Raw genomic sequence first — 23,855 nt, 5'->3', positions numbered from 1 at the left:
CTAGTGCCTCCATCTAGCTATTTCTTAAGGCCTGATGGCATTCCGATTACTGGACCTCATGACCCTATATTCATATAACATCTAAAAGATATATGAATATGATAAAAGAAATGTTCGCATATGGAGGCCTGGGGGAGTCATTCTGGCTTGTACAGCAGTTAACTCAAATTTTATGCTAAATAGAACAGTGTGTTGGTGGCCTATCAAACCTACGTTGCACATCTTGTTGTAATTATTAAAGAAAAGGGCGAGTTAAGCAGAAGTAAAAAAATGTCATTCTAAGTGAAGTCAGCCAGAAAGAGAAAGAAAAATACCATATGAGCTCACTTACATGTGGAATCTAAAAAAAAAAAAAAAAAAAAAAAACACAAATGAACTTATTTACAAAACAGAAACAGACTCACAGACACAGAAAACAAATGTATGGTTATCAGAGGGGAAAGGGGGTGGGAAGGGATAAACTGAGAGTTTGAGATTTGCATTCTGTACAGCACAGGGAACTGTATTCAATATCCTGTAGTAACCTATAATGAAAGCTAATATGAAAGCGAATATATGTATGTATACATATGACTGAAACATTACAGTCTACACCAGGAACTGACACAACGTTGAAACTGACTGTACTTTGAAAATTAAAAAAACATTAAACGTTTCTCTTCCTGGGACACCAATGATAAGACTCCCTCCTCAGGTGCAGGCCATGCTGACTCCCTGTGCACCTGCTGATCTGTTTTTTGTTTTGTTTCGTTTTGTTTTGTTTTTTTGAAACCTTGAAGGAATGTCTCCCTGACTGGTTTGATATTCTTTGTTTTGACAAGACATAAAATTGTGCTGGAAACCTTGCTTCTCTGGAGCAGTTTCGCAGAGTCATCTGGGAAACCAATTTCTGGGCTACAGTCCTCAGTTTGGTTCAAATAAGACTCTTTTTTGTTCCTATTATAGATTGTTTGTTGATTGTTTTTGTCAACACAATCCCCCAGACTTGTCTGTTTACTTATTTATTTATTTATTACTCAAAGATGACATAGCTTCTGCTATTTGCCGTTAATTCACAAAAAACAGCTAAATGTCTGTGACTTCAGTGGCTTCACCACGTATCCCAGGGAGAAATTAAAGAGTAATACATGTGAGGAAATTTTACATAATAGTTTCTTTTTATTGAACGTCTGTAATGTTCTGGGCACTTACGCCTGCTTATGTTACAAGTGCTTTATTTCTAATATTCAGCGCAGTCTTGTGAGGCGGAAACGACAGTCCCCATTATATAGAAGGGGAATCCAAGCCTCCGGAGTGTTACAAACTACCCAGCTGGTGACACAGCCGGAATTCAAACCCCGGGATGCTGTTGTCTGTTTAGAAGGTCAGGTGCAGTCTATCCAGCAACACAGCAGACATCCCTGAAGGTCAACGCTTCAGTAGATCTCAAATTGAACTTTCCACTACCCACCACCCCCATACTCCTCATTTCAGTAAATGACGCCTCAGTTTAACCCAGCTGTTCAGTCCAAGACTCAGTTTAACCTTTGTTTGGCAAAAATTTCACAGAATTATCTTTTCCCACACATCCTACCTCTATCCCATCATCAAACCCTATGAGATAGCGTTCACAGTGCACTCAGAGTCGACTCCTTCTCATCCCCCTGAGCCATCCTCTGATCAGTGGGGATGTTGCAGAGTGGCTTGTCAGTCTCATCGTTTCTCTTCTTGTGCCCACCCCATTCCATATTGTGTTCTCATGATGCCTGCAGAATGAACCTTTTAAAATGTAACTCTGAGCATGTCACTTTCCTGCCTCAAGCTCTCCTATAACAACGTGAATTGGCCCATCTATCCCTTGACCTTATCTGGCTCTTCCCCTTAAACATATTCTTTTTTTTTTTTTTAATTGAAGTACAGTCAGTTACAATGTATCAGTTTCTAGTGTACAGCACAATGTCCCAGTCATGCATATATATACATATATTCATTTTCATATTGTTTTTTAATAAAGGTTATTACAAGATATTGAATACAGTTCCCTGTGCTATACAGAAGAAATTTGTTTTTTTTAACCTATTTTTATAAATAGTAGTTAACATTTGCCAGTCTCAAACTCCCAAATTTATCCCTTCCCACCCCTCCTTTTGCCCTTGTAACCGTAAGATTGTTTAGTATGTCTTTGAGTCTGTTACTTTTGTAAATGAGTTCATTAGTGTCTTCTTTTTTCTTTCTTCTTTTTTTTTTTTTTTAGAGTCCACATATGAGTGATATTATGTGGTATTTTTCTTTCTCTTTATGGCTTACTTCACTTAGAATGATGATCTCTAGGTCCATCCATGTTGCCACAGATGGCATTATTTTATTCTTTTTTATGGCTGAGTAGTATTCCACTGTATAAACATACCACAGCTTCTTTCTCCAGTCATCTGTCAACGGGCATTCAGGTTGCTTCCATGTGTTGGCTATTGTATGCAGTGCTGCTATGAAAACAGACTTGGCATATGATCCAGTAATCCTACTCTTGGGCATATTTCAGAGGGAACTCTAATTCAGATAGATATATGCACCCCTTATGCATTCTGCCTCAGCTTTAATGTCTTCCTTGCTGATCCCCAAACACTTCAAGCAGATTCCATGTCAGGACCTTTCTGCTTGCTGTTTCCTTTATCAGGGATGCCTATACACACACACACACACACACACACACACACACCCCGGCCTTGACCTAGACGCTCCTTCAGTTAGCCATTTGCTGAAGTCTCCAATTCAGAGACACCTTTCCCAACAGCTCTTTAGATGGTGGCGCCCTCCCCACCTGTGTCTGGAGCCCTTATCTCTACCCAGCACTGCTTTATTCATTTCTTTATATATGTTTGTTTCTGCCTTCTCCCATTTAAAACGTAAGCTTTATGAAAGTAGATATTTGATCTGTTTTGCTCATAGCTGCATCTCCAGGACTGTCAAAACAGTGCCTGAATGAAGTTATTCTGTGTGATGCTACAGTGGCGGCTACATGTCATTATGCATTTGTCAAAACCCATAGAATGGACAACATCAAGAGTGAACCCTAATGAAAACTACAGACTTTGGTTGATGATAATGTGCCCATGCTGGTTCATCGATTGTACCAAATATGCCGCCCTGATGAGGGAGGCTGAGGGTGGGGGAGTGTGTGTGTGTGGGTGGGGAGGGCTGTGTGCGAACTCTGTATTTTCTGCTCATTTCTGTTGTGAACCTGAAACTGCTCTAAAAGAATAAAGTCTATGAAAAACAAACAAACAAACAAAAACAGTGACTGAAATAAGATACAGGCTCAGTAAATGACTGAGTGAACCAATTAAAGGGATGGGAAACTTTAAAATCTAAGTAAAATGATTCAGATTTCCATGGTTTATATATTTCCTTTTACTTTAAGAACCGCCCTCCTTCTAAATGTCCCTGTTCACAATATAACCTTTTCCACCCATGCTTCCTTGAACGTTTATGCCTTTGTAGCTTACTGTTATTTGCCTAACAGTCCAGTGATTTAGTCACTATAAATTGGAACTCATGTGAAAGGAAACGCCACTATTGTTCTCTTTCTCTGTGCCCTATGAACCCTGTAAACTTTTTGATTAATAACAATGTCGACCACTGTTTCTCTTTTAATTTTTGAAATCAAGATCTATTTAGAAGATAGAAACATCAGAGTGTCAATGCACATAAAGACGGTAGGCCTAGTTCCTCAGAGACGACAAACAAAAAGAAAAACAAACCACAACCCTATCATCCCTGCTGTGGATTAATAATTCACTCATTTAATAAGTACTTATTTCCTACACACTATGTCTCAGGGAAGAGATGGCAGAACCATCACCGGGATCTGTGTTTCCAGACCTCGTTCCAGGCTTGTTCACAGGGTAAAATATACTTTCTGCTACTGATTTTGCAACTTTCAGACTGTCTAAGATTTTAAACGTTGATACCTGACTCTACAAAAGAGACTTTAGATGAGCACATTTCCTCTTCTCCCATGGAAATGGAATTTTAAACTTGATGCTTTTTCTTCACTCTTGCAGATGTTAGTCTATGCTTCCTATTTAATCAGTAACATTCCTAAAAACTAACATGCTTTAATGTGTTCTTAGTGACATCTACCAACATCTTCACTTTATGTTAGGATTAAGTTTTGCTTGGGTATTAACCAGCCCATAAAACATTTACGTGTTCTGAGTGCCCCGGATGTGACAGTAACTGTCCTCGGAGAGTCTACGTTAGTGATCATTCACAGAGGGTTATTTGAGAGGACAGCACGTCTGTGGGTGGTTGAATGAAATGAACACCTTGATTCGGGGATGGGCATGCTGGCGAGGTTAAAGGCAAAAATGAATCTGTTTCGTAGGACGCTGATCAGCTTGCAGCAGTTCCACTAAACACTTACAGTGGACTCACTTATGGTTACCCAGGTAAGCAAGAAACTGACTTTTTATAATTTGCACACTCTAGTACGAGAAATGGATGCCACGACTAGAATACAATGTAACTAGAGGAAAGGTAACCTGGATGAAATATCAAAGGGGGTATGAACACGTACAGAGGACTGGAAGGGAAAGAGCTACTCAGAGACCGTCCCTCCTCTGCTCATTCCATATTTTTTGAGTTCTTAATTCACACCTGCCAATTCCATACCTTTCATACAGTGAAATAAAAGACCAACCACATGGTCTTAAGTTATTACCAAAATTTATAATATAATCCCATTATGTTTGTCAAATATTTCTGAGGTACGTTCATCTTTATCACATCCCAGGAGAACTTTCTGAATACACCACCATTCGCATTACCTTCATGAGTATTTCCATCTGAAACTGATCAAGTCTTCTAAAGATAAGAAGACCTCAGGATAGTTTTTCCTTAAAATGCAAGAAATGTTTTTGAACCGGTACTAACCACAATGATGGCACCCATATAAGGAAATCTTTTCTCAAAATGACCTCATTTAAACGCACTGGTAAATTTTGTTGCAAATGACATTTGTTTTCCACAACAAACGTCACCTGCTATATTCATGTATGTGAATGTCTGTAAAGCTTAACTTGTTATTCAACCAATTTAACTCTTCCTCACAACTGGGGATGCTTTAAATATGTCAAGGTACTTACATATTCTTCATACCCCTCGTGGGCTGGTGGGGGAGGTGCCCTGTATCCTGGCACTGTTGGTGACCCCCGGGCTCGTGGGGTAGGGACACCTCTTGCTACAGGCGGCACTGGGAGGGCGCCACGGGTCACAGTGGTCCCTCGAGGGGTGAGGACACCTCGTCCAGGTGGTGGGGGAGGAGGAATGGCGCCCCCACGGCCCCTAGGAGAAGCAGGTCACGTACAGGTGAGAAACAAGTGCTGAGAGAAAGGAATTAAAGCAGGTAAATTTCTCATCTTACAGCCTCCATACAATGGGAAGGAAACTAGATCTATTTCTGCATGTGTGAGTGTGAGTGTGTGAGTGTGTGAGTGTGTGTGTTTAATCGCAATTCTTTAGAATGTAAAGTATCTTGCACAGAATAAGTCTTGTAAATATTGGTTATGGCTTAGTTATCATGAAAACCATGTGAAATACATTGGTATGTTTTTTTCTAGCACTACAAACTCAAAGCAAAACAAACAAAAATCAGCCCACTCTGATTTTTATTCCAAATTTATCAAGAATGCTCAAATCAGAGCTTTGGCTAATATATGACTCCCGGAACCACCCATCGCTGCTAAAGGTCAATGTCTCTTCCACTCGAGGTTACTGACAGCACCGTGCAATTTTGTCATTAACAAAATAAAAGCCTGTCTGCACTTCAATAACACGTGGAACTCTAACCATCGTGATATCATTCTGCTTATTACAGCAGCTTAAGCCTGAGGTCACCTGAATCCCAACTCACGATCACTCTTATTACGCATGGAACCCCTGAACTGGTACTGTCTCTGATATAATTTGTTACCTCTGGTAACGATGGTGCCAGTAAAATACATCAGGACTCCACCAAAAAAAAAAAAAAAGGAGACTGAGTCCTTGGTACTGGAGTGCTTGACACAAAAGTAACTTGGACTAAAAGCGTAAGATCGCATGATGACAGTTAATTCCTGATGGTATTCTGGGGCCTTCGGGGAAGGCTGAGTGTTTGTCTGAAGTCTTTGGGCAAAAACATGGCTATTTCACTCTTTACTATGTCTGAAGGGTGGCCTCCAGAAAGCACTGCTTTCGGCAAGAACGCTGAAGCTTGGGGTAAAAGATGATCACTGGGATGTCAACCATCACACTGTTCGTCTGCCCCCACCGATGGGGGTTGCAGGGGATGCTTTCTGCTGTGAATAGTGGCCAGCTGGCTCTTGCTGACAGAGAATGAGCTTTTACGAGTGAACAATAAGAATCCTGGGAAGATTTTAAACTTTTTGAATAGATTATAGAGCTGAGCAGAGAGATTATTAGAGAATTTATTGTGAGTCTAACATATAGAGAATGCTGTCCTGCACTGGGGAAGGTGACAGTTTCCTGTTCCACTGAGTATTTTAATGCTCCTTAAAGTGTGCCTTTGTGGGTAGGAAATGATGTCACCCCACTTTAAATTATACTCACAAGTCCTGGCTACACTGCGGAATAATCACAGGTGAGTATTATAAACCCCAGAGCCTGAGGTCTATTTTTTTTTCTAGTAGATAAAATAAGATTTCTTCCTGCTTCCCAAATGCATGATGCTCACTTCGAATCTAATTTCTCAGCCCATTCCCTCATCACCTGTCTCCCAGACAGAGCCCCGGCAAACCTGTCTCCGGAATCTGACTCACCACTCCTGTGCCTCCTGTCCTTCCCCTGGAGTGTTAACCCTACGTCTCTCTCCAACTCAAGGCCTCCGATTCAACTCAAGACTCACGTCGCCTGTGTTAGAAAGCAGTGTCCCTGGATAAATCCACACTGCCGTGTTCTTCCCTTTATTTTTCTGACTTCTTGTAAGTTTTCTGTCCTTAATACTTCACCTCCCGCTCAGTCCTGAATCAAACACAATCTGGTCACTGTTTTCTCCACTTTATTGAAAATACTCCTTCCTGCTATCAGTATCCTACCGACGTCCCAGTCCGCTGGGTCATTGACAGTCCCCATCCCCTCTCCGTTATGTTTGTCACTGTGAGTTACTACCTGGAAAACGCCTTCCAGAAACTTTCATGATTCTGTGTTTCTCCATAGTTTCTTCAGAGTTACCCAAAGACCTTTGAAAAATTCCAGATTGCAGACCATACCCCAGGCCCATTAAATCAGTCTCCAGCAGCGGCAAGCCCTCAGTGACCCCAGTACGCAGACCAGGTTGGGAGCCACTGCCTGATGCGTAGCATCGTGACTTAAAAGTCTCGACAAGCGTGTCGCGCAGCCATTCCCACGCTGTTTTTAAGGCTGAGAGCCAAGCCACGGAAAGTACGAGTCACGTGCCCCAGGTCACACCGCCCATATGCGGACCCAGGATTCGTGATAGGAATGAGTACGTTCTTCACTAAGCTCGGTCCTTCACCTAAGTGCAGTGGATGGTGCCATTAGCCCTCAGCCAGGTCAGGCACGGGAGCGCCATCTAGGACCACTCTCTCTTCTCGGACGTCTAACTGGGCACAAACTGTATGAACTCTAAACTCGAATCTAGTCCTTTATCTCTGCTACGCTCATTTCTGCGCTGGATGGGGACCTGTCTTCTCACGGACTTCCCTGCCGTGAGTCAGTGCTCTCTGTCTGTCTCTCTCGTTGCTCTAATTCTCTCTCACCCACAGTGGTGACTGAGAACTCTTTCTTAGAAACAAATAAAATTACTCCCCTCTTTAACAAAATCCATTAGTTCTATCTATGTATTAGCTCTCATTGTAGTTAAACAAAACCTTCCAAGTCTGCCCCAAATGTTTTGCTTTCCATTGTTTCTCTCACCCAACGTGTAGTGGTGATGTGTGTGAAGGTCTTAGTTCTTCAATTATGTAATATATAAATCATTATAATATACAGATGTGATGCTTTGCTTTCTGGTATGCATTATTGTTGGAGATTAGATAGTTTTCATAGACACGTTTGTTGAAACATAAATTCCATTAATTAAATAAATTTTCAACAAAGGTTTAAAATATCCCAGGTACCATTCTTTTTTAATTTAAGTGTAACTGAGTAACTTAATAAAGTCACAATTTCATAACTATGTACAAATTTGCATCCATTAACCCATTCGTTTAAGACCTTTGTGATCGATATGACCTTTTGTTTTGTGAAGCCATTTCTTTATTCCTTTTAAACTGCAGATTTACTTCATCATGTGGTTTGAAACAGAAGACAACAGAGTTCTTCTGCATTCACTTTTATTAATGTTAGTTCATTAATGACATCAAGATAGCATTGGAAGTGAGGTTTAATTTTCAATGTTAATTTTCTTTTCTTTTGACATATGCAGTATCAGATCTGTATGATATATGGACTATTAAAAAGCAAAAGCTTTCAATCAAATTTTTCTTCCAGGGAGAAGGGTATAGCTCAAGTGGCAGAGCGCATGCTCAGCACCCAAGAGGTCAGGGGTTCAATCCCCAGGACCTCCTCCACGCAGAAATCAATGAAGAAACAGAACCACCTCTCCCTCAGAAAACAAACAATGCAAGCAAATTTTTCTTCTAAGATATTTAAAAATCTAGATCATAATGTACTATTCTTTATTAAATTGTTAAAGAGATTACTATTTTGGAATAAAACTTCACTGAAATTGAAATGTTACATGGTCCATTCAAATATGGCAAATGTGATGTTACATTAAGGAGCATCAATAACAAAACAAAATCTTTAATCTGATAATTTTATAATTGCAAAAGCAGGTTAATGCATTATTTTTTTTAAATGGCTCCAGTTCAAAGGAATATAGAATTGAAAAAAAAAATTGTCACCTCTATAGTCCTTTGATACGTACTTATTACACCATATAAAACTGCTAAAACTGGCTTTTTTTTGGAATACAAAAGCGACAATTTCATGATTTAGACCATATGCTTTAATCAGTTTAGGATTACCTGCAATGATGTTATTTCACAACCCATCATGTTGCGATTAGAAATGTATAAGGTTTTATAAAAGGTTGATTCCATTTTTAAAAAGTCCATAAAAATGTTATGTCACATTAATTTTTAGCAATGAACAAAGTTCTTGGGTAGCATTAGACAGCTCAATTTTTTAACTTTAAAGATAAAATGTGAAAGTAATTGCTAAAACATTTTCAGGAGTTTTTCCTTTAGTCAATCTGCAATGTACTGATAAATGCATCAAAAAATAAGATGGACTATTAGATAGTTTTGTGATAAAGCAAAGTGTACAATTTAAAAAAAAAAAGTAATTTCCACAATTGCCACATTTTGCTTTTAGATAGTCAACCATTTCCTTGATATTTTATTTGGAAATGAATAGTTCTTAACTTCTTTTTCTGATAAGTAAAATTTTTTGAGTTTTTTCTGACTTAAGTGTTCAAAACAGTGGTGTTTTGACACAGGTGGTTGAAAATATTTGGGGGATAATTAAAAAAAAATAAACTGAATGGGCAAAGTACCTTAGAATCTCTTTAGGTAGTTTCTATGCAATATATGAAATCATATTCTAGACCTTCGTCATTTAGAGATTTGAAGCCCAACTATAACAGGGTAGAGAGAATGACAGAATTACTTGGTCTGCGTGTGAAGACTGTATTTTTCACTTTACTGTATGCAAAACAATGCTTTCTGTTGAAAGCTTGACAAATGTAGAATCCTACCAAATAAAATCTGGTGCAGAAAGATTCCAATGTCTTTGCAAAATAAACAATATCTAATAAAATCTTCTCTGATGACCAAGAGTATTGTAGAGTCAAATATAACAAAACTTTAAATATTCTTATCATCAACTGTGTAAGAAGTGTGTTTCTGGCTTTCTGAACTGGTGGTATATAGATAGATAAATAGATTATATTATAATATACATTATTTTTAGTAGTTAATTAATATAATATATAATATATCTACCTAATTATCTAATATATCTACATATCTATATAAATATCTATTACATATAATAATAATATAATATATATATAATATCTATCTATCTACCTATCTATATATCCATCTATCTAATCTACATACCTCCCTACCTGTATCATCCTCATCTACCTATCCATCTGTCTGGCAAGACTGTATCAACTCAAGGGCCACTTAAGGCACAGACATTATTTATCATTTCCTCCTCATGCAAGGTCATCCTGGTTCATAGAGGCATATGATTGTATCACCTGCATGCCCTAATCCTGGGGATAAAATCAAAAAATAGAAAGTCTTATATTTGCACCTTTTATTTTCCTAGGATGGTTGTTAAGAGCTCAAACTCTGAATTCTGGAGTCAGACTGCCTTGTGACCTTGGAAATATTGCTTACATCTTTCTCAGTTGCTCACTTGTAAATAAATAATGCTTAATCCTACTATGGAGAACTTGAGGAGTTAATGTATGTGAAGCTCTCATGAGCACGTTATCTGTTGCTACTGCCTTTGCGGTGGTGGTGGTTACTGCTGCTCATGTTGTTACGGTTAATTCCTAGCTGTGATCATGACACAGAACGCGTCAGCAAAGCGTTGCCATCCTCGTTGGCTGTTAGCTTATTTAAAATAAGAACGAACGTACCTTGAAGGAGCTGTGGGAGCTATCCGGGTCCCTCTGCCTCTGATGCCTCTGCCACGACCAGAGTCCTCTGAGCCATTTAAGTAAGATAATTCGCGGAGCTGTTCCTGACGAATTTCGTCATTGTAGTCCTAGAAGAGAAAAAACATGATGAGTTAAAGTGGGGCATGGCGTTCTTACAACTGAACAAGCATAGTCAGAAAGGAAATTTTTCATTCATTGCCTGGAGCCTTGGATACAAAAGTCTAAAATGATGTGAAAGTAAATACACTTTAAGTTCCTAATTTTACAAAGAGAAATTGGAGTGGCCTCTCTTAAGGAAGTGCTCAGCGGGAAGTCGGATGAGATTTGCTGGGATGTCACTTGATACGCCAACCAGAGGAGGGAAGATGGTTGCAGAACAGTACAGAACACGCTCTTCGAATGCACCGAAGCTCTGGCTGTTAACATGAGGACTACTGAAAATCAGCGTCCCAGGGGTCAGTATGTATACATTGTAAATGTACTTAAGTATTTCCTGACGCATAAACTGAAAAAGTGCAGTCCCCAGGACTAGAGTAGACACTGTGATAAAATAATAAAAAAAAAGTGCCAATAAATAGCACAATTTCAGACAACAGAAAGGCTGCAGAAACCAACTAAACGCTTGATGGGTAACGTTCAAAAAGAAGAGCTTGCTGTGTGTCCGAGCACTGGGCTGATGGAGAGTGACAGACACAGCGGAACAGGACCTTCACAGAGATTTGGTCAACGTCAAAGAGACTATCAGGTCTTTCATCAGCGTTGAAATGTGTTGGTCATTTCAATGGGATCAAAGAGTGGATCTGAGTCACTGAAGATGGATGCTGTCTGCAAAACAACGAGGGTCAATCTTACCTATTTCTCATATGACTGCTACACACACGTGAACGTCCACACACACACACACACACACACCTGGTCCAACAGCACAAAACTGAGTCATTGGTTATTTTTTGCCATATGGGCAATCTGAGTAAATTCTTTTCCAGTAAATACAAACATGTGTGAAAGCCATGCGGTGTCTAGGAGTTGAAACTAGAAATGTTGGTGGAGGGTGGGTTCACATAAATGCTGTCCGAAGTCTGGATGTAGACACCTGAGCCAGGTGAGTCACCTGGAGCGGCACCTGGAAACATAGCAGTCACCTGCGCAGCCCAGTCTCGCAGGTGGCGGCAGGGGTGCACTCAGCCTACGAGCATTTCTAAGGCATAGCTTTACCTCATGCTCCCAAAACTGCCGTGATCACAAGCAGAAGTACTAGTCACTCCAAAGCTTTTATTTTCTCATTTCTAACATGCTGCTTTCATGTTTAGCCTGTTCAGCATCTGATTATAGTGATAATGGGCTCAACACAGCTGACTGACAGAAGAGCTATACAGTAGAAAATTATACTTTCTAGCAAGTCACATATTATTCAATTTCTACCTCTTAATTTTCACTTTCAAGCAACAGCCAGATGGAAGAATAAACACGTCTACTATTTCATTCGGATCAAGGAAAGTGGGGACTTGCCACTTCTGACTGAACTGAGCAGCCACCATCAAAATGAAGAGCTAATTCTATAATTTCCCCATGTAATGTCTCTAATTTGAAAGCAGATCTCTGCAGCTTCCTATTTGAGGAGAATTCGTGGACTCTCAAGGGCTTTTATGAATAATAAGAGGAGATCGATTGTCATTTTTGGCTCTTCTGAGGGCTGAGATGAAAATTAACAGATTGCAGATGGATTCGTATATGTACAAGATTCCTCTGGAGCATAAATATTTTTAGGCCAGAATTATGAAATGTAATGTTGTGATTATTAGCGTGACTATTTGACACTACCGGTAGACACTACTGACACTACTTAGTTCTCAGTGTGAACAGAACAGCTATTGTTAGTATATAATCAAGTTTCTCATGAGCTCAGCTGGATATACTCGGTTTTAAGAAGTGGACCATCTTCCAGGGTTGGGATGGCCAAGGGAACGCAGACCCCTAACTACAGGTGAAGCTGACTAAGAGCCCCAGTTGCTCTGCTCCGAAATCACACTGCTCACACGGCCACGCTACCCAGGAGCCACTCCCCGCCAGTGACCGAATATGCTTGAGATGCTTAAAACAGACCCATTCCCGGAGTCACAGGGCTCCTCTGCGTGGGGATCAAGGTCTCCTTGACAGCCTTGCTGAACTTCCCCTTGGCGCCGCTGCCCTAGGGCAGTCTACAGCCTCGCTTTCCTTTGGGTCGGACAGTCTATAGTGTGACGGCTCTCCAGTCTTCCTTGGCTCCGTCCTGATTTTATTTATTTATTTATTTTTGGTCAGAAGAGCATTTTCCCTACTAAAGTCCTTATATGTTTAAACTGAATTAATCCTACTTTGGGGAGGACCCAAACTAACATATAGAATGTTGACAAATTAAGTTCCTAACATTGCAAAGCTGAGCACGTTGGTACATCCATTAATGTTAATGCTGGTGGAGCCTAGTCTGTTCAACTGTGTAACTTTTACTCTGAATAAGTTGGAGTATTTGCTATTCTCCTGCTTAAAAATGGTTACCTGCAGGTTAAATAGGAAACTGATTACTGACTACCAAAAAGGGTAGTAATCAATAGTTTTTAAAGAAAATTAATTGGACGGTGCCCAATTTTGTAAATCATTTCACTTAATTAAAAAAGGATGAAGGAGTCATAGCGTGAACAAACACAAAGCGTATTTTGGGCTTTGGTTGATGCAGATGAATTGTGGCAACAATAGAAAGGTTAGAGAGTGAGTCCCCTTGTGTGATGGAGTGAGAGGGCCAGGAGACAGGCAGCCACAGGGAATTCAAGCGTGCCCTAGTGGAAGGTAGGAATAAAAGAAGTGTTTAAATGCAGAAAAGGTTAGAAGTGACACCGTTAACCAAAGAAAGAAAGGAATGGAAACAAGTTTGGAGGTGGAGAATTTATATTTGGTCTTGATCACTTTAAGTTTAAAATGCCAAGGAGACATGAAGGGTTATCTAAGAAATTCAGATCTGGGTCAAGGGAGTAGATTTTAACATCATCTGCACATATTTGTGACAAATGAAACACAGAGACTGCATAAGAGAATAATAAAATAATGCAGTGACAGAATTTTCTAATCATACTTTTAGTGCAAATTTATATCATTGAAGATGACCAGCTGACTTATTAATTGCAATATTTGGATCATTAAAGACCAAGTCTTTTAATAAACTCGTTTTTTTCTAATTAGACATCTAAAATATACATATCACTGTATTTATAGTGATGAAACATCTGTTTTAAACAAGTATGAAAGAATTTTAAATGCCCAGAGAGATATTGAAACTCTATTCTCTAGACTGAATGTATCTTGTGTATTATTTTTATGACATAAATATAATTTTTTTAAACCCCAAAGTCTTTAATTGTATATTGTATGCTTATTTCTAGTTCTTCATTAAGCACAGATATGGGTTTGAATGAATCTTTCATAACTAGTGCATGAGTCCAGCTGAAGCTGAAACATCTGGCTGAACATTTAATTATTTTGTATGTCGCTGATGCTTCAGTTACGTAGAATCTTATAGATACTAGAAAGAAAACATTCTAACTTTGCCTCGTAAATGTGATCTTACCAGAAATACACTGCCTATTAGCTGACTTGAGTTATACTGAGGTCTAAGATTTTGGAGTCATAAAATAATTATACATATAAAGGATGATTGCAGTTTTATGACATTTATAATTGTTATGCTTAATTTGCTAAAACAGATATTTGCTGAAAAAGTGAAAATATAAGTTCATAAGTAGTAATAATAATTATATTTTTATGAGATTACTTGAGTATTATTTTATTTATCACTTTAATGTTAAAAGACCCTTGAGACATAAAGAAATTCAGAAAGACAAATGATCACCTAAGTATGAGGCGTTCATGAGGACAAAGAAATGTTAAGTTTTGACAATTCAGGGCGAACAAAAGGGAAAAAATTAAATTCTAGTCATTTAAAATAAATAATAAAAGACAACTTAATATACGTATTTAATTGGTATGCAAAACTGCAATATTCCAAAAAATCTTATAATAAGGCCTACCCATATTATGAAGACAATATTCTTGTCAAAAAGTAAAAGTTACACTAATGCACAAACCTTAATATTATCTTAGCTAGAATTTCAAATTACTGGGATTCCAGACTTCAAATATTAAAGAGTGCTTTACTAGTCTGGGGTACACTTGCAGTGAGTTAAACTAAACATATGGATGCTAATTTTCTCCTTGCCTTGCAAGCTGAGTTGTAAAGTTACTTCAAAAATGCTGATTGGTTTGATTGGCAGGTTTGGCTTCAGACAGAAGGGACTCAAACAGTGAACCTTTCAATGAATTCACTGAGGCTCAAATAACACAAGTACATCATACAAAGGCATTTTAAGAATTCATTCAACTTTTATGTTTTCTAGAATGTCTAAAAATTGTCTTTTTTGCTACCAAAATCTTTTTTTTTTCAAACTTGCTATCTTGAAATAGCAACAAAGATCTCCAGAGCACCGCTGTATGTTCGTTTGGCTCAGGGCGAGGCAAATTCTCCCTGGGAAGCAATTTTTATGAAGTTCACGAGTGCCCCTTTGTGCGTCCCCAGCAAGGCCCTACCCCGCCGCGGCAAAGGGTGTAAACGGTGCGCACACAAGCTCAGAGCAGACAGATGCTGGGATGCTCCTGGAAAGGACTCAGAGTCTGCGAGTTTAATGTATGTGCATAACCCCCCAGTTACATACACTCATGTCCATCTGTCATGATGGCATGCTGCCCAAATACAAATTGGGAAGATTATTTCACTTGTGTAGAGACGCCAGGTAATGACAGGTATAGACAGGCTGCCTGGGGACACAGCAAGAGACCATTTTCCTGCCAGATTCCCTCCTCTGAGGCTCCCGTGGGCACTGGTGTCGCACATGAAATCTGTGATTGTAACTGCTGGTAACATGCAAACATGCATTTTAGCTCTAACCAATGCCAGGGCTGTCAGACGACATTGGGGGAGGAAGAAACGCAGACTGTAGCCCATCTGAGCCACCCACGATAAAAAGACGTGGGATGTCCTGAGCCCGTACAAACAGTTAGGTTAGGACACTTTGACCAGAGACGTCAACATGAAAGCACGGGCGGCGATGGATCCCGGGCCAATATCCCGTCTGTAGCCAAGTTGGAGTGAGGAGGAAGCTATTTCAGAAAGCAACCCGTGCTGTACTAGACGTTACTCAGCAAAGCATCCTGGGCTATTAAATAGCACCTCTTAGCCAACACAGGGTGAGTTTTAATCAGTCCGGGGTAGGGACCAGAAAACTCATTAACAAAATGCGGTCAAAGAACAGTCAATTAAGATTTATTAAAAAATCTGCTCAGTGCATGACTCTGCAGAAGGTCTGTATAAAGGCTTTATAAAGCATATTTATCCAAGGAGATTGAACATTACAAGCCAAAAAAGGTTGTAGACTTTGTACCTTGAACTGCTAATGATGGTAATTTCTGTTACTCTAGAATGTTTTTTTCTTTATCATTATTAAAGCCATATTGCACACTTTGTAAAAATCATCCAAGAATAAGATAGTTACTATACAGATTTTTTTGTGGATATTCTGCAGGAGGATTGGAAACGTTCATTTTCTATCTTGTTTATTTTACCTGAGTCAACATTAGCCATTGATACACGAGGTCTAGGAACCAAGACCTTCTAAATGAGCGCCAGACTCATGTGCTTGGCCTTGTATCTTCACTGCTCCTACCTTATAAAGTCAGCCACTACCTCAGGTTAGATGTGAGGTGATAGATAAATATTTATATAGCACTCAAATGAGAGACCTGGACTATTATCCTAAAAATACCAAGCTCCGTTTCTTTAGGTCGAGTCAAAGTGACTGTATTGTCTTCAGCAAATTTTCTTGGCAACTTCCTGTGCACAGGATACAGGAGCACTCTGCACCTTAAGTTGAAATAGGCGTTAACGTGCTATTTTGGCGCATTATTATACACCTTAATTTACACGCACCAAAAAAGAACTCTTGGCTAACACAGAATCAATGATAGTTATTGGTACATTGACCCAATGGGCCCAAATTCTTCTCAATAAAGAAATCACCATAATAAAGTTATGTTTAAAGCAGAGTGTGAATTCTGCATATGAAAAAGGTTGGTGGTTGTAGCCCACATAGGTGGTTTTTTTTTATTGTATTTTTTTTTGGCGGGGGGGGCGGTAATTAGGTTTATTTATTTTGAGAGGAGGTACTGGGGATCGAACCCAGACCTTGTGCCTGCTAAGCATAAGCTCTACCACTTGAGCTACACCCTTCCCCCTCTTTTTTCTGTTTTTTTGTTTTTGTTTTTATAGTCTTATTTAATTTTTTTAATTTTTGTGGTTTTTATCAACAATCTTGCAATTCCTGCCCTTCCCCAAACATGAAAAATTTATATATTGAAGGTGGTAAAGCATCTAACCACCTAGAGTTTTTTAAATGACTAAGGGAATTTTGTTAAAATAAATTTTCCATTTATTTATTCAATGTATTTTTACGCAGCAATTAAGTGCCAGGCACTGATGTAGGTGCTGGGGACACAGCAGAGGAAAGTCCCTGAATCAGTGGCGCTTAAGTGAATGTGGATAATACATACTTGTTCATGAAATGTCAGAGCAAGCAACATTTCAGCCAAATGTCTAGGGAAGGACAGGCGCCTTCTTGAAACTCCCTGAATCATTGTCCACACCATTCAACTTTGACCCCTTTTGTTGGTTTAAAAAAAATTTATTGCCAATATTGTATTAATGCTTCAGTAGCTGCTACTTTGTTTTTTTCTTTTTCTTTATGTTACATTTACTAGTTTATTTTAATTTTTAGATTTCACGCATAAGTGATATCATATAGTATTTGTCTTTCTCTGCCTGACTTATTTCACTAAACATAATACTAACCAAGTCCATCCATGTTTCATGTATCTTTTCAAATTAGTGGCGGGGGTGGGGGTGGGGTGGTTTGGATATACACCCAGGAGCGGAACGGCTGGGTCTTATGGCAGTGCTATTTCTAGCTTTTTGAGGACCCTCCATACTGTTTTCCACAGTGGCTGCACCAAGTTACACTCCCACCAACGGTGTACGCGGGTTCCCTTTTCTCCACATCCTTGCCAGCATTTGTTATTTGTGTTGTTTTTGATGACAGCCTTTCTGACCGGTGTGAGGTGATACTTCATTGTGGTTCTCATTTGCATTTCCCTGATGCTTAACGATGCTGAGCGTCTTTTCATGTGCCTGTCGGCCTCCTGTGTGTCTTCTTTGCAAAACTGTCTATTCAGGTCTTCTGCTCATTTTTAATCTGGCTGTTTGGTTTTTTGATATTACGTTGTATGAGCTGTTTAAATACTTTGGATATTAACCCCTTATCTGTCATATCATTTGCAAATATTTTTGCCCATTTGGTAGGTTGTCTTTTTGTTTTTACTGGCTTCTACGTTTTAATTTTGTTTTATTAAAAAATGTTGAACTCTTATGTTCCTGTCTTAGAAAGACAAGTATGAGCTGAGGAGAACTATGTAAATGGCTCATGAGAAAAATCTCTCCCAGAAGTTCTCCTGTGTTTTCTCCCAAATGAAAACACTGTAATGATTCCTTCTGACATTGTTATTTAATCAGGAAAACACCAGTCATGGTAACTTTTTTGAAAAGTTCTTTGCAAAGAGCACAAAATAGGTGGTGCATGCCTCTTTTAAGCAATCAGTTTCGCTTTACCAGAGGAAACATACTTGCAACATAGTCTGCATGAATGTAAAATAAGCCATCTGCAGCAGGTGATAAGGCAATTGGGCAAAAGGCATACGTTGGAAAAGAAGATTCTTTTGAAATAAAATTTAAAAAATTCAAACCATTATCATAAAGGAATGTACCAAGACCTGCTTTAGTTCCCACATCCCACTTGCTGGAAGTCAACAAGAAAAAATGTTACGTTTTTATTGGGCTTACAGCTTCTAATGACTTCCAAATATAATCATTAAAAAAATCTTTCCATAGAATTCTTTATTCTTCCTGAATATTTAATCATAGTTGAATATAGTAGCCCTTCAAAATAATTAAAGTGCCACCTTTTCAAACAGTGCATTAGAGGAGAGCAGAATTATTTGCCAGATGGGAAGGGGAATCTAGCCCAGAAGACAAGCAAAGGTGAGCTGGGATGCGGGTACCCAGCTAGCGCTGAAGATGCTGAGTGAGGAATGGGAATATTAGGGATGCTGCAAGGAAAACGGGCGAAAATGGAACTGAGATGGGAGCAATGGTAAATGTGAGTTTCCCTCTTGTTTCTATTCTTAAAAAGAAATGCAGATATTTTTGTAAATAAGGAAGCTTTTTAAATTGGCAGTTTTTAAAGGTGTGACAGGATTCTCTTCTATGTGGGTAGCCTGTCTTCTGGGCAGACATGCAAATTTTTAAGAACCCTGTGTAAGAAAAAAAAATGTAAAAAAGACAAAAACTTAATCATAAAAGGGAAAATAGATACCTTTACATGAAGGTACCTGGGGATCAAAAAGAGAGAGGTAGACATTTGTTAGTTTCCAGGTTTATTTCCAGGGATTTAAAGCCATGAAGTCACGATGGAAAAACGGTAGGGTGAGGGAAGAGTTCATGATCCAACTGCCCTGAAGCGTCCTGTCTAAGGGGAACAGTAGAATGTGTGCGGACGGACCCCGGCCTGGGGCACTGGGGCCTGGGTTCTCAAGGCTATGAGCACTCACAGGGTGGCGTCGCCAGGGACCGGCTTTGGAAAGATCACGCAGGTGTGTGGACAAAGGATGCTACTCAGCTGTTCCACTGAAACCTGATCATGGTCGCAGACTCTCATATGCGGTCCAGGCAGGAGACAATAAAGGTGGGAATGAGGGCAAAAGTCAACTTTTGCTCTTAACTAGTTTTTGCCCCTTTGAACAAGTCATTTCTAGCCTCAGTCTCATACCTGGAAACTGAAAAGGTGGAAGGTCGTTGTAATCAACCTGGTGTCGACACCAGACTTTCTCATGAAGAAGGCTACTGAATGCTGACTTTGCTCCTGCAGTATCGAAATGCAGACAGTCAGGGTGCCCCGTGTGCATGGAAATGTGGCTGCATGTTTGTCCATTTCTATAATTTCCTCACAAAACACACACTCAAGTAACACTTTGCTTTGTATGCCATCTTGAGTGCAAACGATGGCTTGACTGCAAAGTCCCTGAGAGAAACAAAAAGAAATTTAAAGAATAAAAATAAAAATAGTATCAACAAACCCTCTTGAGGAGAAAGAGACTGTTTTAAAAAGAGGTTTATGTTTGGTTTGTGGTATCGGCTTTAACGCTGGCATAGGATGTGAATTGAGATTGGAGTCTCAGGAGTCTAGTGGCAGTAAAGGGCTTTTGTGGTTATTAAATACCTCAACTTTACTCAGGCAGTTAGCAAACCAAAAAAGCCATTAATTAGCTGCGTTCTGCACTCTCACGGTTATTGCTTCCGAAGCATCAGTAAGTACAGAGCAGACCTGTGGGTTTCCTTCCTCTCGCCCCTCCAGGTAATTTACAGATTAGAAATTCATGCCCAAGTCTTGCTTTGATAATGAACAAAACCATTCTTCCAGGAGGTCTGATTTCCATCAGTTTCTAAAACACACTTAATTCTAAACTTACTTGGCCCGATGCTTGCAAATGAGCCATTTTGAGGTTTCAAACTTAATTTGGGTGATTTTCATATGGTCTTTTCTGAAAAGTTTAAAAAATATTTGTAAAATCTTGTTGGCCCAGAGGTTTATATTATTCTACGCTACTGATGTTTACACAGGGGAAGGTGTTGTTGTGAATCCAACTCTCACCGAATAATTCTTGTAATTCTGTTAAATAATTTGCAATACAATTAGAGTTCGGGGACTCCACCCAAACGTTCTAGATATCTCAACCTCTGTTTTGTCCCAATTTAGAATATAATTGTAGTATGTTTATATATGTAAATCAATATTGGAAGAATTATCAAGTTGCTTACCTAAGCATTACAGAAATGTTTATGTTCAGAATCAAATGCAAATACTAATTTGAAAGCTAATAAACAATCTGAAAAACAGTGCAAGATAAATTTTAAAAATCAATCAGGATATCAAGAGAGTAAGAAGACAAACCAGACTAGGGGAAAAAAAATACTTGCAAAAGAAATAGCTGATAAAAACTGTTATTCAAAATACACAACGGACTCTTAAAACTCAACCACAAGAAAATGAACAACTTGATTAGAAAACAGACAAAATATATGACAGACACTCCACCAAAGAAGACGTATCGATGGCAAAGAAGCATATGAAAAGATGAGCATCTTATGCCATTAAGCAAATGTAAATTAAGATAATCAGATATGATTACACACCTATTAGAAAGACAAAAACTCAGAACACCGACAACACCAAGTGACGACAAGACTTCCTAAAGTAGCAGAAGCTCTCATTTACGGCTGGTGGGAGCGCAAGACGCTGTAGCCACTTCCAAGACAGCTTGGTGGTACCTTCCCAAACTAAATAATTGTGCAATCCACCAGTCATGCTCCTTGGCACCCAACAAAGCTGAAAAGTGATGTCCACAGAAAACCTGCACATGAATGTTTAGAGCAGCTTTATTCATAATTAGCAAAATTTGGAGGCAACCAAGAAGTCCGTCAGTGAGTGAACCGGTAAATAAACTGTGGTCCATCCAGACAATCGAATACTATTCAGTGATTTAAAAACTGAGCTCTCAAGCCTTGAAAAGACATGAAATAAACGTAAATACATATAACTAAACAAGAGAAGCCAATCTAAAAAGGCTGCATGCTATATGATTCCAAATATAGGACATCTGAAAAAGGCAAAGCTCTGGAGACTGTAGAAGAATCACTGGAGTGAGGTGGAGGGAGGGACGACAGGTGGAAGACGGCGGATTTTTAAGGCAGTGGAGCCGATCCATATGATACAACAATGGTGGATGCATGTCTTAATCCATTCAGGCTGCTGTAACGAAAAGGGCGGCTTATAAACAACAGAAATTTATTTCCCATTGTTCTGGGAGTTAAGTCCAAGGTCAAGGAGCTGGCATATTCAGTCTCTGGTGAGGGTCTACATGTTGGTTCATGGAAAGACTTCTTTTTCTCTGTGTCCTCACATGACAGAAGAGGTGAGGGGTCTATTTTTAAGGGCTCAAATTCCATTTATGACAGCTTTACCCTTATGATTTAATCACCCTCAAAGGCCCCCGCCTCCTAATGCCATCACCTGGGTGTTAGGACGGCAACATATGAATTTTAGGGGGACAGTCTATAGCCACACATGTCACCGTATCTTTGCGAAACTCTTAGAATGTACAACACCAAGCCTGAGCACTAATGTTAACTATGGACTTCGGGTGATAATGATACATCAGTGTAGGCGGATCAGTTGTAACCAATGTACCACTCTGGTGGGGGAGGATGAGAATGGGGGAGGCTGCGCATGTTGGGGGGGCTGGGCAAGAAGGTACGTGGGGAATCTGTGTACCCTCCCCTCAATTTTGTTATGAACCTAAAACTGTTCTAAAAAACCAAGTTTATTTACAAAAGCAATCAGGAGATGATTCTGAGAGCGTGGTGCTCCTAAATAAAGAGGATTTTCATCAGACTGAAAGACTTCATGCAAGTGTCACAGATTCTGGTGCTGGGTAAGCACATCTTTGCTCATCAGAGGTAGGAGGCTGCTGAAGCCTCCTCTTACGTGCAGACCTCCAGGGAGCCCCAGTGCATCGTAAACAACTGGCCTCACCTTCCTGGCGCCCTGTGAATGACGAGGGTTTGGAGGGTGAGTACCCCCATTTACAGGTGCGCGTGGGGATATCCCACGTGGGGGGTTAGTGGTAGAAAACCTTTTAAATACCTCTTATTTCTCATCTTTCTCCCAATTTACTTACTCTTTTTTTTTTTTTCCCTCTTGTTCTAAAATCCTATCACCCTAGACCTACTCAGAAATTAAGTATGTGGAATATCAAAGGAGCCAAGATTTCTGAATCAGAGTTCCTGCCCTGACTGTGGACTCCCGGCTGTGGAGGGGATGTCCTTCCAAATCGAAGGGTTTTCTTTGAAAACAGAGCAGACGGTCAAAGAATATCCCGTTGCTCTTGTTGATAAACTGGTGTGATTGCTGCTGCCAGCGGTGGCGGTGGCTGTGGCGGACGTGGGCTTTTGACGTTTGTGTGTGACTGTAATTGTTAGCTGTTTGACTGTGAGCTTGAGACTCGGTAAGCCGATGAGTAGACACACGGCGAAATCAGACGGGCAGCTTTCTAGGCCTAGAGGTGGGGATTCTGAGCTCCAACTTGGATTCTGCCTGCATGGCAGTACAAAAATTGCGTTTCCTCTCTCTACTACCTGTGTTGAGTTTACAGAGAATCTGACTCCTAAGTTGAGTTTACAGAGAATCTGACTCCGCTTCTGGAGATTTGAAGATAAACTGAAATATCCTGTGAGCATCCAGGTCAGCACATTTATGTGTACGTGATTTTATAACAGTAGAAAGAGACGGAAAACCGAGGCTGAGGATCAGATAAATAGAAAACAGAGCATACAGCAGCCTGGCATTCATGTGAAATACGTTATCGCGCAAGAAAGTTTTAAAAATACAAAAGACAGCTAAAGGAGCCAGGAAAGGGTTCACAAGAGCAGCAGAAGCGTGACTCAGAGCACAGAGAAACGGGGCTGAGTCGCTTACGTTGTAACAAAATGGGCAACAAATGGCAGCAGCATCATTGTAAGGTGGAAATTGACCGTACAAAGCTTGACGGGATCCAGTTTCACAGTGTGATTAGATCACACGATTATGTCAAAATTGTTTGTGGAACCAGCAGCTCATAAGAGCTTCCCCCCCGCCCCCCAATTCTTACGTACTGGCTAGTTTTGGCATAACTTCAACTTGTAGAAACATGACTACAACGTGATCTTAAAAATCAAATTTTCTGTATAGAACTCTGGACACATTACATCACACAGCGATGATGAATGCAACTGTGTGGCCCCATTGCCTGGGTCAGATTTAGGCGTAGATGGTTATTATTTGCGTGACAGTGTAACATGCTAAGCGCTCAAGGTCCTGAATTATCTTATCTATAAAATAAAATTAATAATAACAATAAACAAAACAGTATGACTGCATGGGGGATTAGCGTT

The 23,855-nt window shown here is 39.7% G+C and overlaps 1 protein-coding gene across 3 annotated transcripts in view; it reads right to left on the bottom strand.

Annotated features, from left to right (window-relative positions):
• KHDRBS2 (KH RNA binding domain containing, signal transduction associated 2) overlaps positions 1 to 23,855 on the bottom strand; it is a 644,953-nt gene that overhangs the window by 316,812 nt on the left and 304,286 nt on the right. For all 3 annotated transcript variants that reach the window (XM_074348987.1, XM_074348989.1, XM_074348988.1), the window contains exons 5-6: positions 10,658 to 10,785; positions 5,124 to 5,322 (exon numbers count right to left, since the gene is read on the bottom strand). In XM_074348987.1, the coding sequence (XP_074205088.1) occupies positions 5,124 to 5,322; positions 10,658 to 10,785 (327 nt within the window). The remainder of the gene's footprint in view (positions 1 to 5,123; positions 5,323 to 10,657; positions 10,786 to 23,855) is intronic.

The sequence above is a fragment of the Camelus bactrianus genome, chromosome 20, assembly GCF_048773025.1.
Source record: "Camelus bactrianus isolate YW-2024 breed Bactrian camel chromosome 20, ASM4877302v1, whole genome shotgun sequence".
In the NCBI taxonomy this organism is placed as follows: Eukaryota; Metazoa; Chordata; class Mammalia; order Artiodactyla; family Camelidae; genus Camelus; species Camelus bactrianus.
This window is presented reverse-complemented; position numbering and strand designations above follow the sequence as displayed.